The sequence below is a fragment of the Callorhinchus milii genome, unplaced genomic scaffold (assembly GCF_018977255.1).
Source record: "Callorhinchus milii isolate IMCB2004 unplaced genomic scaffold, IMCB_Cmil_1.0 Scaffold4, whole genome shotgun sequence".
Lineage (NCBI taxonomy): Eukaryota > Metazoa > Chordata > Chondrichthyes > Chimaeriformes > Callorhinchidae > Callorhinchus > Callorhinchus milii.
The window spans coordinates 66110410-66127514 of NW_024704745.1; the positions used below are offsets into that span (position 1 = coordinate 66110410).

The following is a 17105-nucleotide window of genomic DNA, read 5'->3' on the forward strand; positions in this document are numbered from 1 at the left end:
CCCCTGCCCAGTGGTCTCATTACCCTGACCGGTATTCAGTACAGAGAACCGGTACACATTCTCGGGATTTTTGCACTGCCTCTTCCTACTACGTTTGGTGGTCTCCCACTCGCTCTCCTTCTGAGCCCTCTGTGGCTGTGTGGTGACCACCTCCTGAAACATTCGATCCATGAACTCTTCAGCTTGTGTCCTCTCCCTCACCAGGCTCCGTGACCCCATCACACCCATCCTCGCCCGGCTCCACTGGCTCCCTATCAAGGATCGAGTTCAAAATTCTCATCCTTACCTTCAAGGCCCTCCATGACCTGTTAGCCCCTTATCAACCTGTCCACTCAGGGAGTTCTATCCTAACTTCATCACTCATGTTGTGTTTTTTTGATTATATTTTCAAAATACAATATTCCATTAAAGGTGTAACAAAATATATTATTTAATTTTTTTAAAATCAAATTTAAGCCCAAAATAGTGTTACTGTGGGCAGCAGAGTTTACCCTCCAAATAATGTCACGTGGTCCAGTCTGGTGAGCAGCATGTGGTACATGAGCACGTGGTGCAGTAGCACGTGGTGCAGTCTGGTGGGGGGGAGCACGTGATGCAGTAACACCTGGTGCAGTCTGGGGGTGGAGCACGTGATGCAGCAACACCTGGTGCAGTCTGGGGGGGGGTGGAGCACGTGATGCAGTAACACCTGGTGCAGTCTGGGGGGGGGTGGAGCACGTGATGCAGTAACACCTGGTGCAGTCTGGGGGTGGAGCACGTGATGCAGTAACACCTGGTGCAGTCTGGGGGGGGGGGTTGGTTGGAGCACGTGATGCAGTAACACGTGGTATAGGAGCACATGGTGCAGTGTTGGGGCGGAGGCGCGAGGAAGCGACAAGATGGCGGAGAGAGGGCAAAGGGCCCGTGTGTCCGCTTGTCCACGTTGCCAAACACCTTTTCAGCTGCCTGGTAAATGTAAAATTCTCTCAGTCCCCGGTTGCTTTGCGCCCGAGAGATGGGACCAGCAAAATGGCTGGTGGAGGAGCCGCGAGCGGTGGACCAGTGAACACTCAGACCTTTACGCAGCAACGATGTTAGAAGTGCAGTTGCGCTGTACTGATATTTTATCGGGGTATTAAATTGCCCGGAGGGGAGGGCCTGATTTGACGCGGTTGTTGCGTGTGGTGGTCCCCGTTTGCTCGAAACGCTCCTCCCATTCAAAACAATCCAAAGTCGGAGGTGTGGCGCTCTGCTGGTATTTGATATCGTGTCTCACAGAGGAAAACATTTGAAAGTTTGCCAATCAATAATAGAGGGTGGAAGTGGGCGACGGTGTGAGTTAGTAGGGCCAAAGTAGGGTGGGAACGCACATAAAATACACATGTTAAAGATTCTGCTGTTGAGGATCGACTCATTTCTTTTAAAGGGACACTTTCAAAGCTAATGCTATAACTCTCCTAAACTGCAAAAAGTATAAAACCGTGCAATTGTGTGCAAAAAGAACCATGGCCAGAAACTCTGCCATCATGGATAATAATTCCTGTTTTTGATATTATAATAATAATAATCCTTGCATTTGATATATAGTGCTTTTCATGTCTTTCTAGATGTCTCAAAGTGCTTCACAGAATATGCTGTAAAATGAATTGACCGTATATTTGTGGCCAATTGCAGCCAATTGTACACAGCAGTGTCCCACAAACAGTCGTGGATTGAAAATGACCAATTTATAATTGTTTTGGAGGGATTATTATTAGGCGTATGGAGTAAGGAAACTTGCCCAAGGTTTTGCCTGCCTGGAATTGAACCCAGGTGTCTCGGTTGCAAGGCGAGTGCTCTAACCACTGAGCTCCAGGACGCCACCTTTAAAACCTGTAATAATCCTTGCATTCAATATAGCACCTTATCATGTTTACTAGAAAAGTGCTTCACAGAATATACTGTAAGGTGAATTGACTCTATAGTTTGTGAGTGAAACACGCCAGCCAATTGCGCACAGCAGTGTTCCACTGAAACACTGAAAGATCTCACAGAACTTCACAGAGAATTAAGTGAATAGTTCCAGAGTATGATTTGTCCTCTTGCACTGTGCTGGGTATACAGTAAAGTGATTTAAATCTTGCAATATAGGCCTAGAGGTTAATATTGGATTTCTTGACTGAGACAATTACCAGGACAACAAAGTTTTTTTTGTAGGCTGGGTCTACCACGCTTCACATGCTTAAGTCGCCAAACTGCTGAGAGTTCCACATATGCATGTTTTCCATCAATTTGGTTCGAAGTGTGCCCTGCCATACATGGAGGTTAGTTACCCGTGATCTTCAGACACAAGTTTGAATCATTGTTGGGAGAACTGTGGAATCAGAGGAGGTAGCAAAGGTCCTACAAAAAGAGATTGATAGGGTATGCACAAGGGCTGATAAGCTGGAAGAGATCTAGGGATGTTAGTTGATTCATCACTCACCATGTCAAACAGACAGAAACGAGACAAATGGGATGCAGGGCTACATTGCTAAATCAGTTGATTTTAGATCCCATACATCATACTTGGGCTGTATAGTTCTCTAGTCTGAGCGCATCTTCAACACTGCATACAGTTGTGGTCACTGCGGAATACAACAACAAAATTACATTTGTAAAGGGCCTTTCAATTCGGGAGTACGTCAAATGCAAGGATTATTATAAATACAATATGAATAATGGATGAAAAGCACTAAGCATCCAATGTATGTTTCCTGTTACAGAATCGTTCAGTGATGCTACAGAACATCTGCCACGTTTGCTCGATTGCGAACATGTGTTTTGTGATCAATGCCTATTGACAATACATTGTACAGAATCCAACTTCATTATATGTCCATCCTGTCAGGTATTGTAATATTTGGTTGGGTGTAATTTGTGTGTTGAAAACCTGTTTCTTTAGAATTAGATTACAGATTATGTATTTTTTAATACTTTCACAAATTTTCTTTTTCTCCTCTATCTTCTCCGAGTCTCATTAGGTAACTTGAACGCTCTTAAAACACAGACTCTTGACAATCTAAGTGGCTGGGAGCGATTGTCTAAGTATTAGTATTTGGTCTCTCCACTTGGTGCTTTTCCTCTGATCGGGTTGAGAGCAGGAATATAAACTAACTTTATAGTGATAGCAAGTTGTTTTAAATCACAGCAATGGGAAATAAATGGGAAAAGTAGAAAATGTCAGTGCAGTTGAGTTTAAAAAGTGGTCTGAGAGGGAAATATAGTGCATACCGTTATAGTGTGCAACACAATTGCTTTTAATAATTAGTGAAAGTTGCAAGTCATCATGCTTCCTTTGTAATTATAGTAGGATTTTACAAGGTATTGAAAATTGTGGCTTATGTATGTAGACGGCTACGAGCTATTTTATTGACTGTCTATTATCGTGCATTTACCTCACACCAAATTCGTTGAAACCCTTATCCATTGCCTTTGTCACCTCCCACCTCAAATTTTACAATGCTTTCCTTGCCAGTCTTCTCAGCTCCACCATTCATAAAATCTTAATTTAATTCAAAACTCTTGACATCCGTACTGAACTCCAAACCCCATCACCAGAGTCCTTGCCAGGCTTCACTGGTTCCTTACTGCAAAAAAGATTGATTTAAACTCTCATTAATCACTTTGAATTCAAGATCCTCATCCTCATTACAAGGCCATTCACGGCCTTGCACCCTCCTACCTCTCCGACCTACTATCCCCCTACTTACTTGCCTGTACCCTCCGTTCCTCTGGCTCCGGTCTGCTCCACATCCCCTGCCCCAACCGCCCTACCATCGGTGGCCGGGCCTTCAGCCTCTCAGCCCCGAGGCTCTGGAACTCCATCCCCCAGTGCCTTCGCCGCCTCCTCCCTTTCCTCCTTCAAGGCCGGTCTCAAGACCTTTCTCTTTGACCGTGCCTTCAGACCCCCTCTCGACTCTCTATCCCCTCTTCGCTCCCTCCCTTCTCTCTCCTCACCCTGACCATTCTCCCCCCTGCTCGGGTCCTGACCCAACTGTACAGCGCCTTGGGACGTCCTCCCGACGTGATAGGCGCTCTATAAATGCAATCTCGTTGTTGTTGTTCATGCCCTGGCATGTCCCTACCTCTCTGACCTGCTGACACCCCATTCCTTTACCTGCTCCCTTCAGTCGGCTGGCTCCAAGCTCCTGCACAACCCTTGTCCCCTTCACTTCACCAAAACAGCTGTGTTTTCAGCAACCATGCTCAAGATTCTGTCTTCATATCACATCTGAAGACCTTCCTGTTTGACTGTGTTTATAGTCACCTTACCTCCCCTCTCCCAGCTCAGCATCAAGCTCCGTCACTGTTGAGCACTCTCAGATGCTACCCTTTGTGAATGATGTTGTATAAATGCAAGTTGTTGTCTGTTGACCTTTGTCATATCTGCTGTTTCTGTACCTGTCTACTTGTAGGTATCAACCCCTGTGATTGCAGAAATTGGCGTGGAGGGACTTCCTCTTGACAATTGGATTATTGGTACCTTATGCACAGAAAAAATCCTGTTGAACACAAAGTAAGGCTTCTGCTTGGAGCTCAAAAGAAGACCTTTTGGCTCATTGAGTCTATATTGATGCTAGCTCCCCCGATAATACTTTCAATTCTAATCAACTTCCACTCTTTCTCTGTTGCTTTCAATTTATCCAGGTTCTTTTTAAATCCTGTTACAGCTCAGTTCAACAATCATTCGTGGTAAAACATTTATAAACTACTAACCTTTGTTTTTTTTATTTAAAAAAAACTTAACGTACCACTTTCTTGTAGTAATTTTGATTTTTTGCCCTCTGTATACTGACAATATAATTTTTTATTTACTTAATCAAAAACACTAGTTAGCATTTATAGTGTAAATATATTTTACACTATAAATTCAGCCGCCTTTTTTGTATTTGTGTTATGGATTCATGTAAATATTCATGTGAATTACATTATGTACCAAAAACAGGACAAGATCTGAAGAGCCTGGAGTCGGCAATAAAGAGAAAAATAAAGTGAATGAAGAAAGTGAACTGGATATAACAGGTCTGAATTTTAATATTTAAAATTGAGATATTGGTAAAGCCAAAGATTTGAGATTGAACTGGTTATTGGAGTAATTCAAATTCAATATCATTCATTGTATTCTACTAATTATTTTTGTTTATTACAAAACTTTTCCTTCGGTGTCTGATTCTGAAACTGTTTCTACCCATCAATGTTGTTAAAGAATTCAGTCAATATTGTTTCAGAAAGAAATACATTATGTCAAAAACGACAGAAGTTCATGCCAAAGGAGGATACAGAATTGGGAATCTCCTGCTTTGAGAAGGTAAATGTTTGATATTTTATTAAGTAGTCAATTAGATGCATCATATGAAATGCAGTTTTTATTCTCAGAATTGTAAACTTCATATTATGCTGTATTTACTCTTTTGTAGAATCAAACTGCTAGTATAATAATAGGTTTTAAGTTGAAAACACAATAGGGAATGGAAGATCTTGGAATCTGGAGAAAATTGGTATTAAACTGAAAAATCTTAATCAGTTGGATATTTAATACCAGTACCAAGCTCCGCTCCCGCATCACCCCAGTTCTTGCCAGCCTCCACTGCTCCTTGTTCAAGATCCTCACTTTCAAATCTCTTCATGCCCTGGCACCTCTCTGATCTGCTCACACCCATTCCTCTAAGTGCTACCTTCGCTCAGCTGGCACTGGTCTTTTGAACATTGCTCATCCCTCTGCTTCACAATTGCCGACTGTGCTTTCAGGCATTTTTCCCAAATCTATGGAACTCTCCATCCTGTCCCCTCTTTGCCCATCTTCAAATCGTACCTGAAAACTTTCCTCTTTGACCATGCTTTTGGGCACCTCCCCTCCCTTTCCGGATCAGCGTCAAGCCACGTCACGGTTAAGAGCTCCCATGCTATCCTATGAAGGGCATTATATAAATGCAAGTTGTTGCATAAGATGTTTCATTTTATTATTTTCAGATCTGCTATAAACAAGAAGCAAAAAATCTTACCCCATCACCTCCAACTCCTGAAAGGTAAACTTAATAAACTACTAGCTAAAATTGTAATTTCCTATTGGCGATCTGCAGTAAAGGTGAATCAAACATGCATTTTGTCGTTGTGACAATTATGAGTAAGAGCACAATAGAAATGATATTGCACTAGTATGTAATAGATATTAAAACTAATGCATTTGTATTATTTGTCTTTTACAGCTTTTCCAAACTAGGTATTATAAGGGGTGACACCAAGGATAGTGTGTTTCCAGAATTATTATTTGCTCATAAAGAACACCAGGATAATTTTGAGATCAATGTGGTATGTGATTTATCAAAATCCTAGATCTTTATATTTTCTATGATGTATGACTCTAGGTTCATTGGAATCTGTTCTGACTTTGATAGAAATAATAACTAAAGGGGATAGATATTGTTGTATAACATAATAGTGAAGCATAGACTTTCAAAATCAGTACACCCATGATTTTGTATCTGAATGGACATTGGATGCTGTATGATTGCTGACCTCATTTGTTAAACAAGGAAGCTATCATTGTTAACTAACCTCCCTTTTTCTTTAAAAGCAAAGCAGTGATTTTTGCCAAGTGTATGACCAGGACAGAATATATAACTTAATTCAGGTAAGTGAGTATTTTCAATGAAATTAAATTGGTGCAAGATTATTGTTTATATAAAAAATTATTTAAATGTGGCACTATTTGGCACAACAAATGTACACAGCTTTGATATTTAAACATTCTTGCTATTTATCACTGGTTCATTATTGAGAAACCTCATTGACTATTAACCTTCAGACTGGTTTTCATTGAAAGCTGGTCCGATGGGAGTTTCCTACCATATATGTGGAGAAGGAAAAATCTTCTAATGTCTAGCCTTTGTTTGATGCTTAGCATTTTGGTCTTGTGCCCTTTAGCTCTGTAATCAGCTTGAGAATGTCATGTTGCTGAGGCTCTAGATCACAAATATCTGTTTGTACAACTTCTAGTGTCTCCCCATCTGCATGGTAGTGTCTTAACTATGTTGAGGTTTTTTTTTTTACGTACAGCGTCTGGAGGACAGCAGTTCTTCAATTGAAAACAACTGCAACAAAATTAGAAAGGAGCTACATAAGGAGTTTGAGAAAATTGTACGTGCTGTCCAAAATAGGTAATATTTCAGTAATTATATAGAGAATTTATAATAAATGGTATAGAGTTATCTTTGGTACAAAGGAGTAATTGAGAATGATATTGGGGTTTTACAATTTGTGCTTTCCATCTTAATTTGAACTAAAACAACAGATTACCCCTATGATCTGAGCAAATTCAATGACTTCAAAGACGTCATGCCATGTACATTAGTATAAGCTTAAACGGCCTATTGAAATCTTCAGAAAAAAGATATTAAAACATTTAAACATTGATGTAACTGATATCAAAATTAATGAAAATCTAAAAAGATAATCTGAAACGCAAATGTTGTCATTAGTTATAAGTAGGGCTTCTGATTTATAATAATAATCCTTGCATTGATATATTTTCAGTTTTAACTGAAAACCCCCAATACAAAAAAGATGAATTTGGTGTTTATCCAATTAACCCTGGAAAACACCAGTAATAGTTACTCAATTCATGTCGATTTCATGTTGATTTTAGAGCTACGGATTTCTTGGTAGTTTTGAGAAATTATTTTAACACCTGTAATAAGTTTTTTTTTAAAAAATTGTTAACTAATATAGTGTCCACCAAAATTGCGTTGGAATGGTTTATTAGGAATTAAAACAATGCCTTTTTAACTGAGGTCCAACCAATCTTTTATTTATGTTTAATTTCTTATCTTTAATGATTTGCATTGGCATTTTCCCCACAGTATAGAAGTTAGAAAGGCCAATGTAATCATTTCGGAATGGTTAAATTGCTTGAAGCCCATCCCAAAATCTATTATTCACTTTTAGCTTGTATTTCCAGGAAAGCAATATTACTAAAAGAAATAGAAACTATCAGTCAACACCATCTTGATGGAATTGCCAATGTCAGAAAGATACTGGAGGAGAAAACTAGTGTCTTGGACTCGGCCATAGATCCAGTTGAATCCAGGGGTGAATTTATCAGAGCATCTAGTGATACAAAGCAGGTAGGCATTTTGATGTTATAAAATGTATGCTTTTGTATTATGAAAACTATTGAAATAGCTTTTTATTCTCTAGATTAATTGTTTAGGAGTCTTGAAATACCATTACCACTCTAATCTGAATATTTCAAAATTAGCTGTTTGGAAGGTATGGAGATTGATCCTGGAGTTCTGCTCTGTATGATCCATGTAGTGAATTACATTTATAGATGAAGCACTTTTGTGTTTGTCAATAATTTAGTGAAATTGTCCATCTGCAGTTCACTTTATTATTTATTTATATGGATATGTATAAGAAAATGAATACTACATTTTTCAGGAATGTTTCTTTCACAATTAGTGCTAAAACAGTGGAGCCTTATAATGCAGTGTTTGTGATCCATAAAATCTCAACCCATACGCAGAGAGTGAGGCAGCCATTGCACCTGACTCCCTATGTACCAGCCAGTTTGTGTTCTTTTCAAAAAAGTCTTGACTTTTTGTCACTGAATCACAGGCACATCATTATTCCATCCATTGGCTCTGAATTTGAACCCAAAGGTGAGAGGCAGCCAGTCTCCATATGGAGCTCTATACTTCTACAACCAGAATAGACTGTTCCAATGTTAGTGTTTACTTACAGGTTACTGTACAAATGATTTTTTAATGCAACATCTGATATTCATCCTTGTACAATTATTGTAATGAAAGTTATTTTATGATTTTAATCTTCTTTGTTTGGTTTTAGATTATTGAAAACTTGGACGAAGTACATACTATTGTAGAGGCTTTGGAGACCAGAATTGACCTGAGGCAAGTGCTTGGTTTTGATTCTTTGAATAGATGTAGGATGGGGAAGGGGCAAGCACTGTCAAAAAGATAGGTTTAAAAGCAGGCAGGGGATGAGACACGGTTTCTCAAATGAAGTTCCAGTGAGTGGGAGCAGATTGGCTGAATGCTCGGCCTGCCAATGGTGGGCCAGATCGGGAGGAGACGTGAAGCAAGCCAGTGTTTGCTTAGTGGAAGGAGTGGCCATAGGGTTGCAGGAGGTCGCATAGGTAGGGTGGGCTAGACTGCAGAGGAATTTGAATGCGAGAATGAGAATCTTGAGTTCAATCATTGATGGAATGGGGAGCCGTTAGAGCGGAGGGAGCGTTGGCATGATGGATGGGACCTGGCATTGGGGACGGCAAAAGACAGCAGAGTTCTCATGGCCTGCAGCTTGTCTAGATGGGAGTTGGGGAAGCAGGGTGGAGGAATAATTGAGTTACAATAACAACAACAGCCTCGGGGCTGAGAGGCTGAAGGCCCGGCCACCGATGGTAGGGCAGTTGGGGCGGGGGATGTGGAGCAGACCGGAGCCGGAGGAACGGAGGGTACAGGTACAGGTAGGTAGGGGGACAGTAGGTCAGAGAGGTAGGAGGGAGCGAGGCCGTGAATGGCCTTGTAGGTGAGGGTGAGGATCTTGAATTCGATCCTCTGGGGGATGGGGAGCCAGTGGAGGCGAGCGAGGGTGGGAGTGATGTGGTCCTGAAGCCTGGTGCGGGACAGTACACGAGCTGCAGAGTTCTGAATGACCTGCAGCTTGTGGAGGGAGGTGCCGGGAAGGCCGACGAGGAGAGAGTTCCCATAGTCCAGCCTTGAGGTGATAAAGGCGTGAACCAGGGTTTCAGCAGCGTGAGGGGTGAGGTAGTGCCGTAGTCTGGCAACATTCCGGAGGTGATGGAAGGCGGTGCCAGTTGTGGCGCGGATATGAGGAAGAAAGGACAGCTCAGGGTCGAACAGAACCCCGAGGTTCCTGACTGGCTTTGAGAGGTGGAGAGTGCAGCCTTGGATGCTGATGCTGTCAGTGCCAGAGGTGCGGAGGCGCTGACGTGAGCCAATCAGGAGGGCCTCAGTTTTACGCACGTTGAGCTGAAGAAAGTTGTCTCTCGTCCAGGACTCAATGTCAGACAGGTAGGCTGTCGGTGGTCGTGGAGTTGAGGGTAGAGGAGGAAAGGTAGAGCTGTAGTTAAAACATAATGAAAGTGGTGATAAGGATCTCAGTACCCGAGGGGTGGGGGGCGAAGAGTGGCGAAGGCAGAGATGTTGGGGGATGAGGGAAAGCCGAGCTTGTTGCTCTGGATGTAGTAGTTGGGGATTGAACAAGACACCAAAGTTCTGCACCAGCTCTGTGATATGGAGTGAGCATCCATGCAAGTTGATGCGGTCAGTGCCTGAACTGATTATCTAGTTCAGATCAAAGTTTCTGTTTAATGAATACTGTCCCGCACCAGGCTTTGTGACCACATCACTCCCACCCTCGCTCGCCTCCACTGGCTCCCCATCCCCCAGAGTATCGAATTCAAGATCCTCATCCTCACCTACAAGGCCATTCACGGCCTTGCTCCCTCCTACCTCTCCGACCTACTATCCCCCTACCTACCTGCCTGTACCCTCCGTTCCTTTGGCTCCGGTCTGCACCACATCCCCCGCCCCAACCGCGCTACCATCGGTGGACAGGCCTTCAGCCCCTAGGCTCTGGAACTCCATCCCCCAGTGCTTTCGCCTTGCTTCCTCCCTTTCCTCCTTCAAAGCCAGTCTCAAGACCTTACTCTTCAACCATGCCTTCAGCTCCCCTCTCGACGCTCTACCCCCTCCTCGCTCCCTCCCTTCCCTCCCCTCACCCTGACCATTTCCCCCCTGCTTGGGTCCCGACCCAACTGTACAGCGCCTTGGGACGTCCTCCCGACGTGAAAGGCGCCCTATAAATGAAATCTTGTTGTTGTAAATTGAATTAGAAATTAGAATTGTTTTGGATAGAACTACACTTGGATCAAGAATTAAAATTCCATTTTTTTTCAGATTTCGAATCCAAACTGAACCATTATTAATAGCCTTTGCAAAATTGGGGAAAATTGAATTGGGAAAACAAAGAAGGTAAGTTAAAAGCTTGGTTTATACGTTATACATTCTTTGTTCCCTGTTGTGCAATTGATCTGAAACTAATATGGTCATAGGGAAGCTTTTTGTTGAGCCTTTTAGAGAGATCCTGCTTCACTGTTAGTGAGCAGAGGATCTGTATGCCATAAAAGGTCAATTGCTGTCCATTCCAGTATGAGAGTGAAAATGCAATATGTGACATATAGTGTGAGCTTCTGCTTCTGGAAATGTCTGAGTCAATAAAATTGACTTAAACATGTATTCTATTAGCTAGCACTGAAATGTTGGCATCGTTGTGGCTGAGGTTTCAAAGGCGTCGCCTGGCGTCTCATTGCCGCTACAAGTGATTTTCGTGAGTGGTCCACCGGTGGCTATTCATTGATTAAGACATTTCCAGGAACAGAAAGTCCAATGATGTGATAATTATAATATACCACATTTTTGATCCCATGATTTTAGTTCTGTTACTTTGCTTGTGGATCATTTAACACAAATGTTCCTATTCTTCAGTTCTTTGAGCTTTCCTACAAATGTAATCTTGTTGTTTAAGGCATGCATGACCAGCTGACAAAATCCTGCTGTTATATTTGTTAGAGATCAAGTCTCATCATAAGCTTGTATTTTCTCTGTTAAAATTGCATTGAAAAAGTTGTTCTATCCGATACTTGAAGATATGCTCTTAAGTGTATTGGGATGGTTAGATTTTAAATGTTTGCATTTTATAAAGTTCATGTAACACTGAATCATCTCAAAGCATTTAACAGGTAATTAAGTGTAGTGACTATTCTAGGCAAATGGAGCAGCCAGTTTGCACACAAGGTCCCACAAACAGCCATAAAGTGAATGACTAATTTTATCACAGAATCATAGAAATTTACAGTGCAGAAGAGGCCATTCACTTAATGGAGTCTGCATTGGCCCTCAGAACTAGATCATTTAACCCCTATACTCCTTCAAATCTCTATCCTTCATATACCTAACTACTCGAGACCCACAATGGACTCTCGGCAGAGCATTTCATATCCTAACAACTCAGTGAAAACATTTCACCTAAGCTCTCCTTTCACTCTTCTCGTGACTCTTATAACTATGGCTCCTAGTTACAAGATTCCTTACTAGTGAAAAAGCTTCTTTCCGTTTACCCTGTCAATTTTGTACGTCTCTATCAAGTCCCCTATCAACCTTGTTTGCTCCAATGAAAATAGAAGCAACATCTCCAATTTCTCCTCAAAACTAAAGCTCCTCATCCATGCTATCATTGTAACTCTTTCTGCACCCCCTCCAAAGCCTTGCCAAGGGAGAAGCTGACAGATCTAGGGGTGTTGGTTGACTCGTCGCTCACTATAACAAAACCGTGAGGCAGCAATAAATAAGGCAGACAGGATGTTGGGCTAAACAAAAGAAAAAATACTGCAGATGATGGAAGTCTGAAATAAAAACAGAAGTTGCTATGAACACTCAGCAGTTCAGGTAGCATCTTTGGTGAGAAGAAAGTGAGTTAACGTTTCAGGTTGCTAATCTTTTGTCAGAACAGGATGTTGGGCTATATTGCTAGATCAGTTTTTTACAGACCTCCTATTTGGGCTGTATCGTTCTCTGGTCAGGCTGCACCTTGAGCACTGCGGACAGTAGTGGTTTCTATGACATAAGGGCGCTGCCCACACTCTGGAAGCAGAGGAGAGCAACGAGGATGATTCCGTATTAGAGGAATGAGCTCTGAGCAATGATTAAGGCTCTTCAATCGTGAGAGAAGATGACCCAGATGGGATCTTGTCGAGGTGCATAACATTTTAAATGGAATTGAAAAAGTAAACTCAAATGAATTCTTTAGGATGCATCAAGACAGTAGAACAAGAGGACATGGGTTTGGAGTTGTAAAGGGCAATTTCAGTTCAGATACCAGGAAGCTTGAACTCATGACCTTCTGACCCAGAGGCAACAATGCTATAAACTGAGTCGAGCTTAAATCTTCCAATAAGTACACAGTAAAACCCTTTTATTGTTCATGGTTCCCGATTCTTGTTTGCATTGCAGTTGATTCTCTTGTTACTGTCTTTTTTGACAGGTTTCCTAGTTCACGGACAGAAAAGAAGCTGCCATGTGAGTTTATTGGAAAAACAGCGAAACAAAATCATTTACCTAGAGAAGTAAATCATCTTACCAATTGCAAACATTTATATTCTGAACGAAAGAAACCGGAGATGGAATCATTGATATACTCTGACATGCATGACCTGGTTTCGCAGGAGAATAAGGCAGTTTCTCAGGCAGAAAATGGCTCATTGAATAGGGAGAAGGGTTTATTAAACAACTGGGACAGCTTATACCTTGCACCTCAAATTGTACCAAGTCAGGATGTAGACGTTGTGGTTGAACAAATAATTGAAGATTACCAGATAAGTATGTTACTGTTTTATACTTTAATGTGAACCAGGCTTGTAACTATCTTCAGAAAAGTACAGTTCCTTTAGTGGGCATTGAAATAATGCAATTGAGTAAAATATAATTGTGATGCATAGTCATTTTGATAGGTTTCAGACTGAAAAATACTTCCCTTATGAATTATTTTTCAAGTATTGAACTAATCAATGTGATCTAGCAATATTCTGTGCCTTTTTAAAGAAATTGCATTTACCATTGATTTCAAAATCTCTTGTTTTCTGAATTTGTACTACTTTTAATAATGTAATGCTTTTATATCAAAAGCAAGTATTTAGATGCTCAGTATATTCACAGAAATATTTTATTTAAAATTGGAATTTCAGATTTTTTTGTATTAAATATAAACTGGTTGATTTTGAGAATTAATTTGGAATATAAAAGGTACAACGTAATAATAATCCTTGCATTTCATGTAGCCCCTTATCACTTCATCGAGACATCTTAAAGCACTGAAAGGTGGGTTGACTATTTTGTGGGTGAAACCTGGCAAGCCAATTTGCGCACAGCAATATCCCATAAACAGCCATGGAGTGAATGACTAATTTTATTTGGGGGATTTGTTTGCAGGACACCAGGAGAAACTGCCTTCTCTTTTTGAATAGTGCCATGGGATCTCAATACTAAGCATAAGGATTATTATGTTATGTTTACTAGCTCAACTCATTTTAAAACTGAAAAAATGGAAAGTAATTAGTCAATTGCTTAACTTGATTTTAATGAAAAATGTTGAAAACATTATGGTGGGGAAAGAGACACTGATGTGATTCCCACTCAGTTGAGTTTTCTTTCTTCCCTGGGTAGGAAGTGCAGAGTAGTTTGGCTTGAGTTTATTTTCTGAAACAATTTCAAGAAATATTTCCGAAAGTAGTATCCTGAATTTGATTGCTTTTTAATTTTATAACTGTTAGCTCTTCAGCTAATGCATTATTTGATGAAGAACTTGTGTGTTCATAATTTTCGTACATTCAGTTGTTTCAGATTTGATGGATAGAAAGAATATAAACTTACCAAGACCAATGTCAAAGAGACAGAAGAGACAATTTCAGAAGAAACGTGTTCCAAACACTATCTCTGGTTGTCAAGCAGGTATGTGAGGTTTATCTCAAGGTAATTAAAATAATTATTTTGTTTGTTTCTGGTTTACCCGTGGGGGGTTTGTGTTGTCGTGACAAGCCCCCCCCCCGAATTTGTTCCAGTTTTAATGGTCTTTATGTCATGAATCCTTAGATCGTAGGTATTTTAGTGAGGCTGTTAATTATTATTTAAATTGCGATTGTACTTCAGGTTTTCAGGCATTGGTTTCAGTCAGTCACGTGATAAATCCATGCCATTTCTACATCCAAAAGTCTTCAGAGAAAAAAAAGGCATCTCTCTTGGCTTCAGAAGCGACTAACTTCTGCAATAATGTGGAGTCCCAAAAAATTCCTATACCTGCTCTGGAACTTGGTAACTATTACTTTTGACTTTTAGGCCACAAATGTTAAAAGGAGTAACCAATAGACTTTTACCATGGAATGGACTGGTGGGACTAAGAACTATTTGTATTTGTTTGATTAACATTCCATAGTCTGATAATATACCTTCAGGAAAGCATTTTGCAGGAATTATTCCATATGCTTCTGTTACTCTAGCGTTAAGTAGGAACCTGGTTGTTAGTCAATTGGCGGATCACTTTTCCGGGGGTAATAATTCCTTTTAAAAAAAATGGTCACTTCAATCCTTGACTGTTTGTGGGACACTGCTGTGCTCAATTGGCTGCCGCATTTCGCCCGCAAAATATACAGTCAATTCACTTCACAGTATATTCCGTGAAGTGCTCCGAGACATCTCGAAGATGTGATAAGGCTCTATATCAAATGCAAGGATTATATTCGCTCATTAGTACAATTGGTTCCTATGGGTGTAAGGATAGGATTTTCTTGATTTTAATTCTTATATGCTCAGAATGATTCGGCAAACTTCCCTATGAGCCTTCTCCTCCAATGAGGTTAATAAACTCAGCACAAGTTGGGAATCAAATCTGTGACCTTTCGATCAGAATGGTGGTTTCAGCCACTCAAGGAAAATCTCTTGAGTAGATTTAATTAGAATCCTCATGGTGCAAGCAAGAATGAAATGAAGAACGGTGTATTTTCAAAACCAAAAACAATAATAAATTGGTCACTTTCAATCCACGACTGTTTGTGGGACATTGCTGTGCGCAATTGGCTGCCGCGTTCGCCCTCAAATATACAGTCAATTCACTTTACAGTATATTCTGTGAAGCGCTTTGGGACGTCCTCCCGACGTGAAAAGCGCTATATCAAATGCAAGGATTATTATTATTATTATTATTATTTTCATTCTTTGAATGGTAAACTACCAAATCCATTTTATCTTTCAGTGATTTTAGACAAAAAGGATGTGCTTTATTTACAATAATAACAACAAAATTACATTTGTATAGCGCCTTTCACATCGGGAGGATGTCCCAAGGTGCTGGACAGATAGAGGGTCGGGAAGGGGGAGGGCAGGGGGGGGAACCAGGGAGATCGAAAGCACAGTTGAAGAGGAGCGTCTTGAGGTGGGTCTTGAAGGTGGCGAGGGAGGAGGCGAGACAGAGGGACTGTGGGATGGAGTTCCAGAGGGTGGGTGCAGAGTGTTGGAAGGCCCGCCGCCGATAGTGGGGCAAGCAAGGCAGCGGACGTGAAGCCGGCTGGAGCCCGCTGAGTGGAGGGAGGGAACAGGATGGTAGGAGGGTTAGGAGGTCGGAGAGGTAGGGGTGAGCAAGACTGTGAAGGGCTTTGAAGGTGAGGACCAGGATCTTGAACTGTATCCTCTGTGTGATGGGAAGCCAGTGGAGTTGGGCAAGGATGGGGGTGATAGGGTCGCGGAGCCTTGTGTGAGAGAGGACACGGGCTGCAGAGTTCTGGTTGATCTGCAGCCTGTGGAGGGAGGAGTTGGGGAGGCCGACATAATCGAGCCTCGATGTAATGAAGGCATGTATGAGGGTTTCAGCGGCCTGCGGTGTGACACCGTGTCGGAGCCGGGTGACGTTGCAGAGGTGGGGGAAGGCAGATGTGAGGTAGAAAGAATAGTTGAATCAAGTCTTTCAAGTCCTGCCTCAAGACCCTCTTCGACCATGCCATCGGCCACCCCCCTTCCCCTCCCCTCCCTTACCCCCCACCCCCAATCCCAGCTCAGGTCTGAAATGCTGTACTCTGTCCAGTGCCTTGGGATGTCCTCCCGACGTGAAAGGCGCTATACAAATGTTGTTGTTGTTGAGGGTCAAACAAAGCCCCAAGGTTCCAGACTGGCTTAGTAAGGTGGAGTGTACAACAATGGATGGTGATGCTACCAGCGCCTGAGGTGAGGAGGCACTGATGGGAGTTAATCAGGAGAGCCTCGGTCTTGTTCACGTTCAACTGAAGAAAGTTAGTTGTCATCCAGGACTTGATGTCTGATAGACATTCTGTCAGCACAGCAGTGGTCCTGGAGTCAAGGGTGGAGGCAGAGAGGTAGAGTTGGGGGTCATCCGCATACATGTGGAAGTTGACTCCATGTCTGCAGATGATGTCACCAAGAGGGAGCTATAGATATTGAAGAGGAGGGGACCAAGGACAGAGCCCTGAGGAATGCTGTATGTGACGATCTGGGGGCTAG

General features: G+C 41.7%; 1 protein-coding gene across 3 annotated transcripts in view; it reads left to right on the plus strand.

The window, feature by feature from the left end:
* Positions 1–780: 780 nt before the first annotated feature.
* The window catches only part of rnf17 (ring finger protein 17), a 48483-nt gene continuing 32158 nt past the window's right edge, over positions 781–17105 (plus strand). For 2 of the 3 annotated variants that reach the window (XM_007905602.2, XM_007905603.2), the window contains exons 1-15: positions 781–948; positions 2724–2848; positions 4416–4516; positions 4946–5022; positions 5229–5308; positions 5971–6026; positions 6207–6309; positions 6575–6631; positions 7057–7157; positions 7958–8123; positions 8848–8912; positions 10944–11018; positions 13087–13421; positions 14433–14549; positions 14748–14909. In XM_007905602.2, coding sequence (XP_007903793.2) covers positions 879–948; positions 2724–2848; positions 4416–4516; positions 4946–5022; positions 5229–5308; positions 5971–6026; positions 6207–6309; positions 6575–6631; positions 7057–7157; positions 7958–8123; positions 8848–8912; positions 10944–11018; positions 13087–13421; positions 14433–14549; positions 14748–14909 — 1690 coding nt within the window. In that variant the 5' untranslated portion in view covers positions 781–878. The remainder of the gene's footprint in view (positions 949–2723; positions 2849–4415; positions 4517–4945; positions 5023–5228; positions 5309–5970; positions 6027–6206; positions 6310–6574; positions 6632–7056; positions 7158–7957; positions 8124–8847; positions 8913–10943; positions 11019–13086; positions 13422–14432; positions 14550–14747; positions 14910–17105) is intronic. The other variant, XM_007905604.2, reaches the window with a different exon arrangement.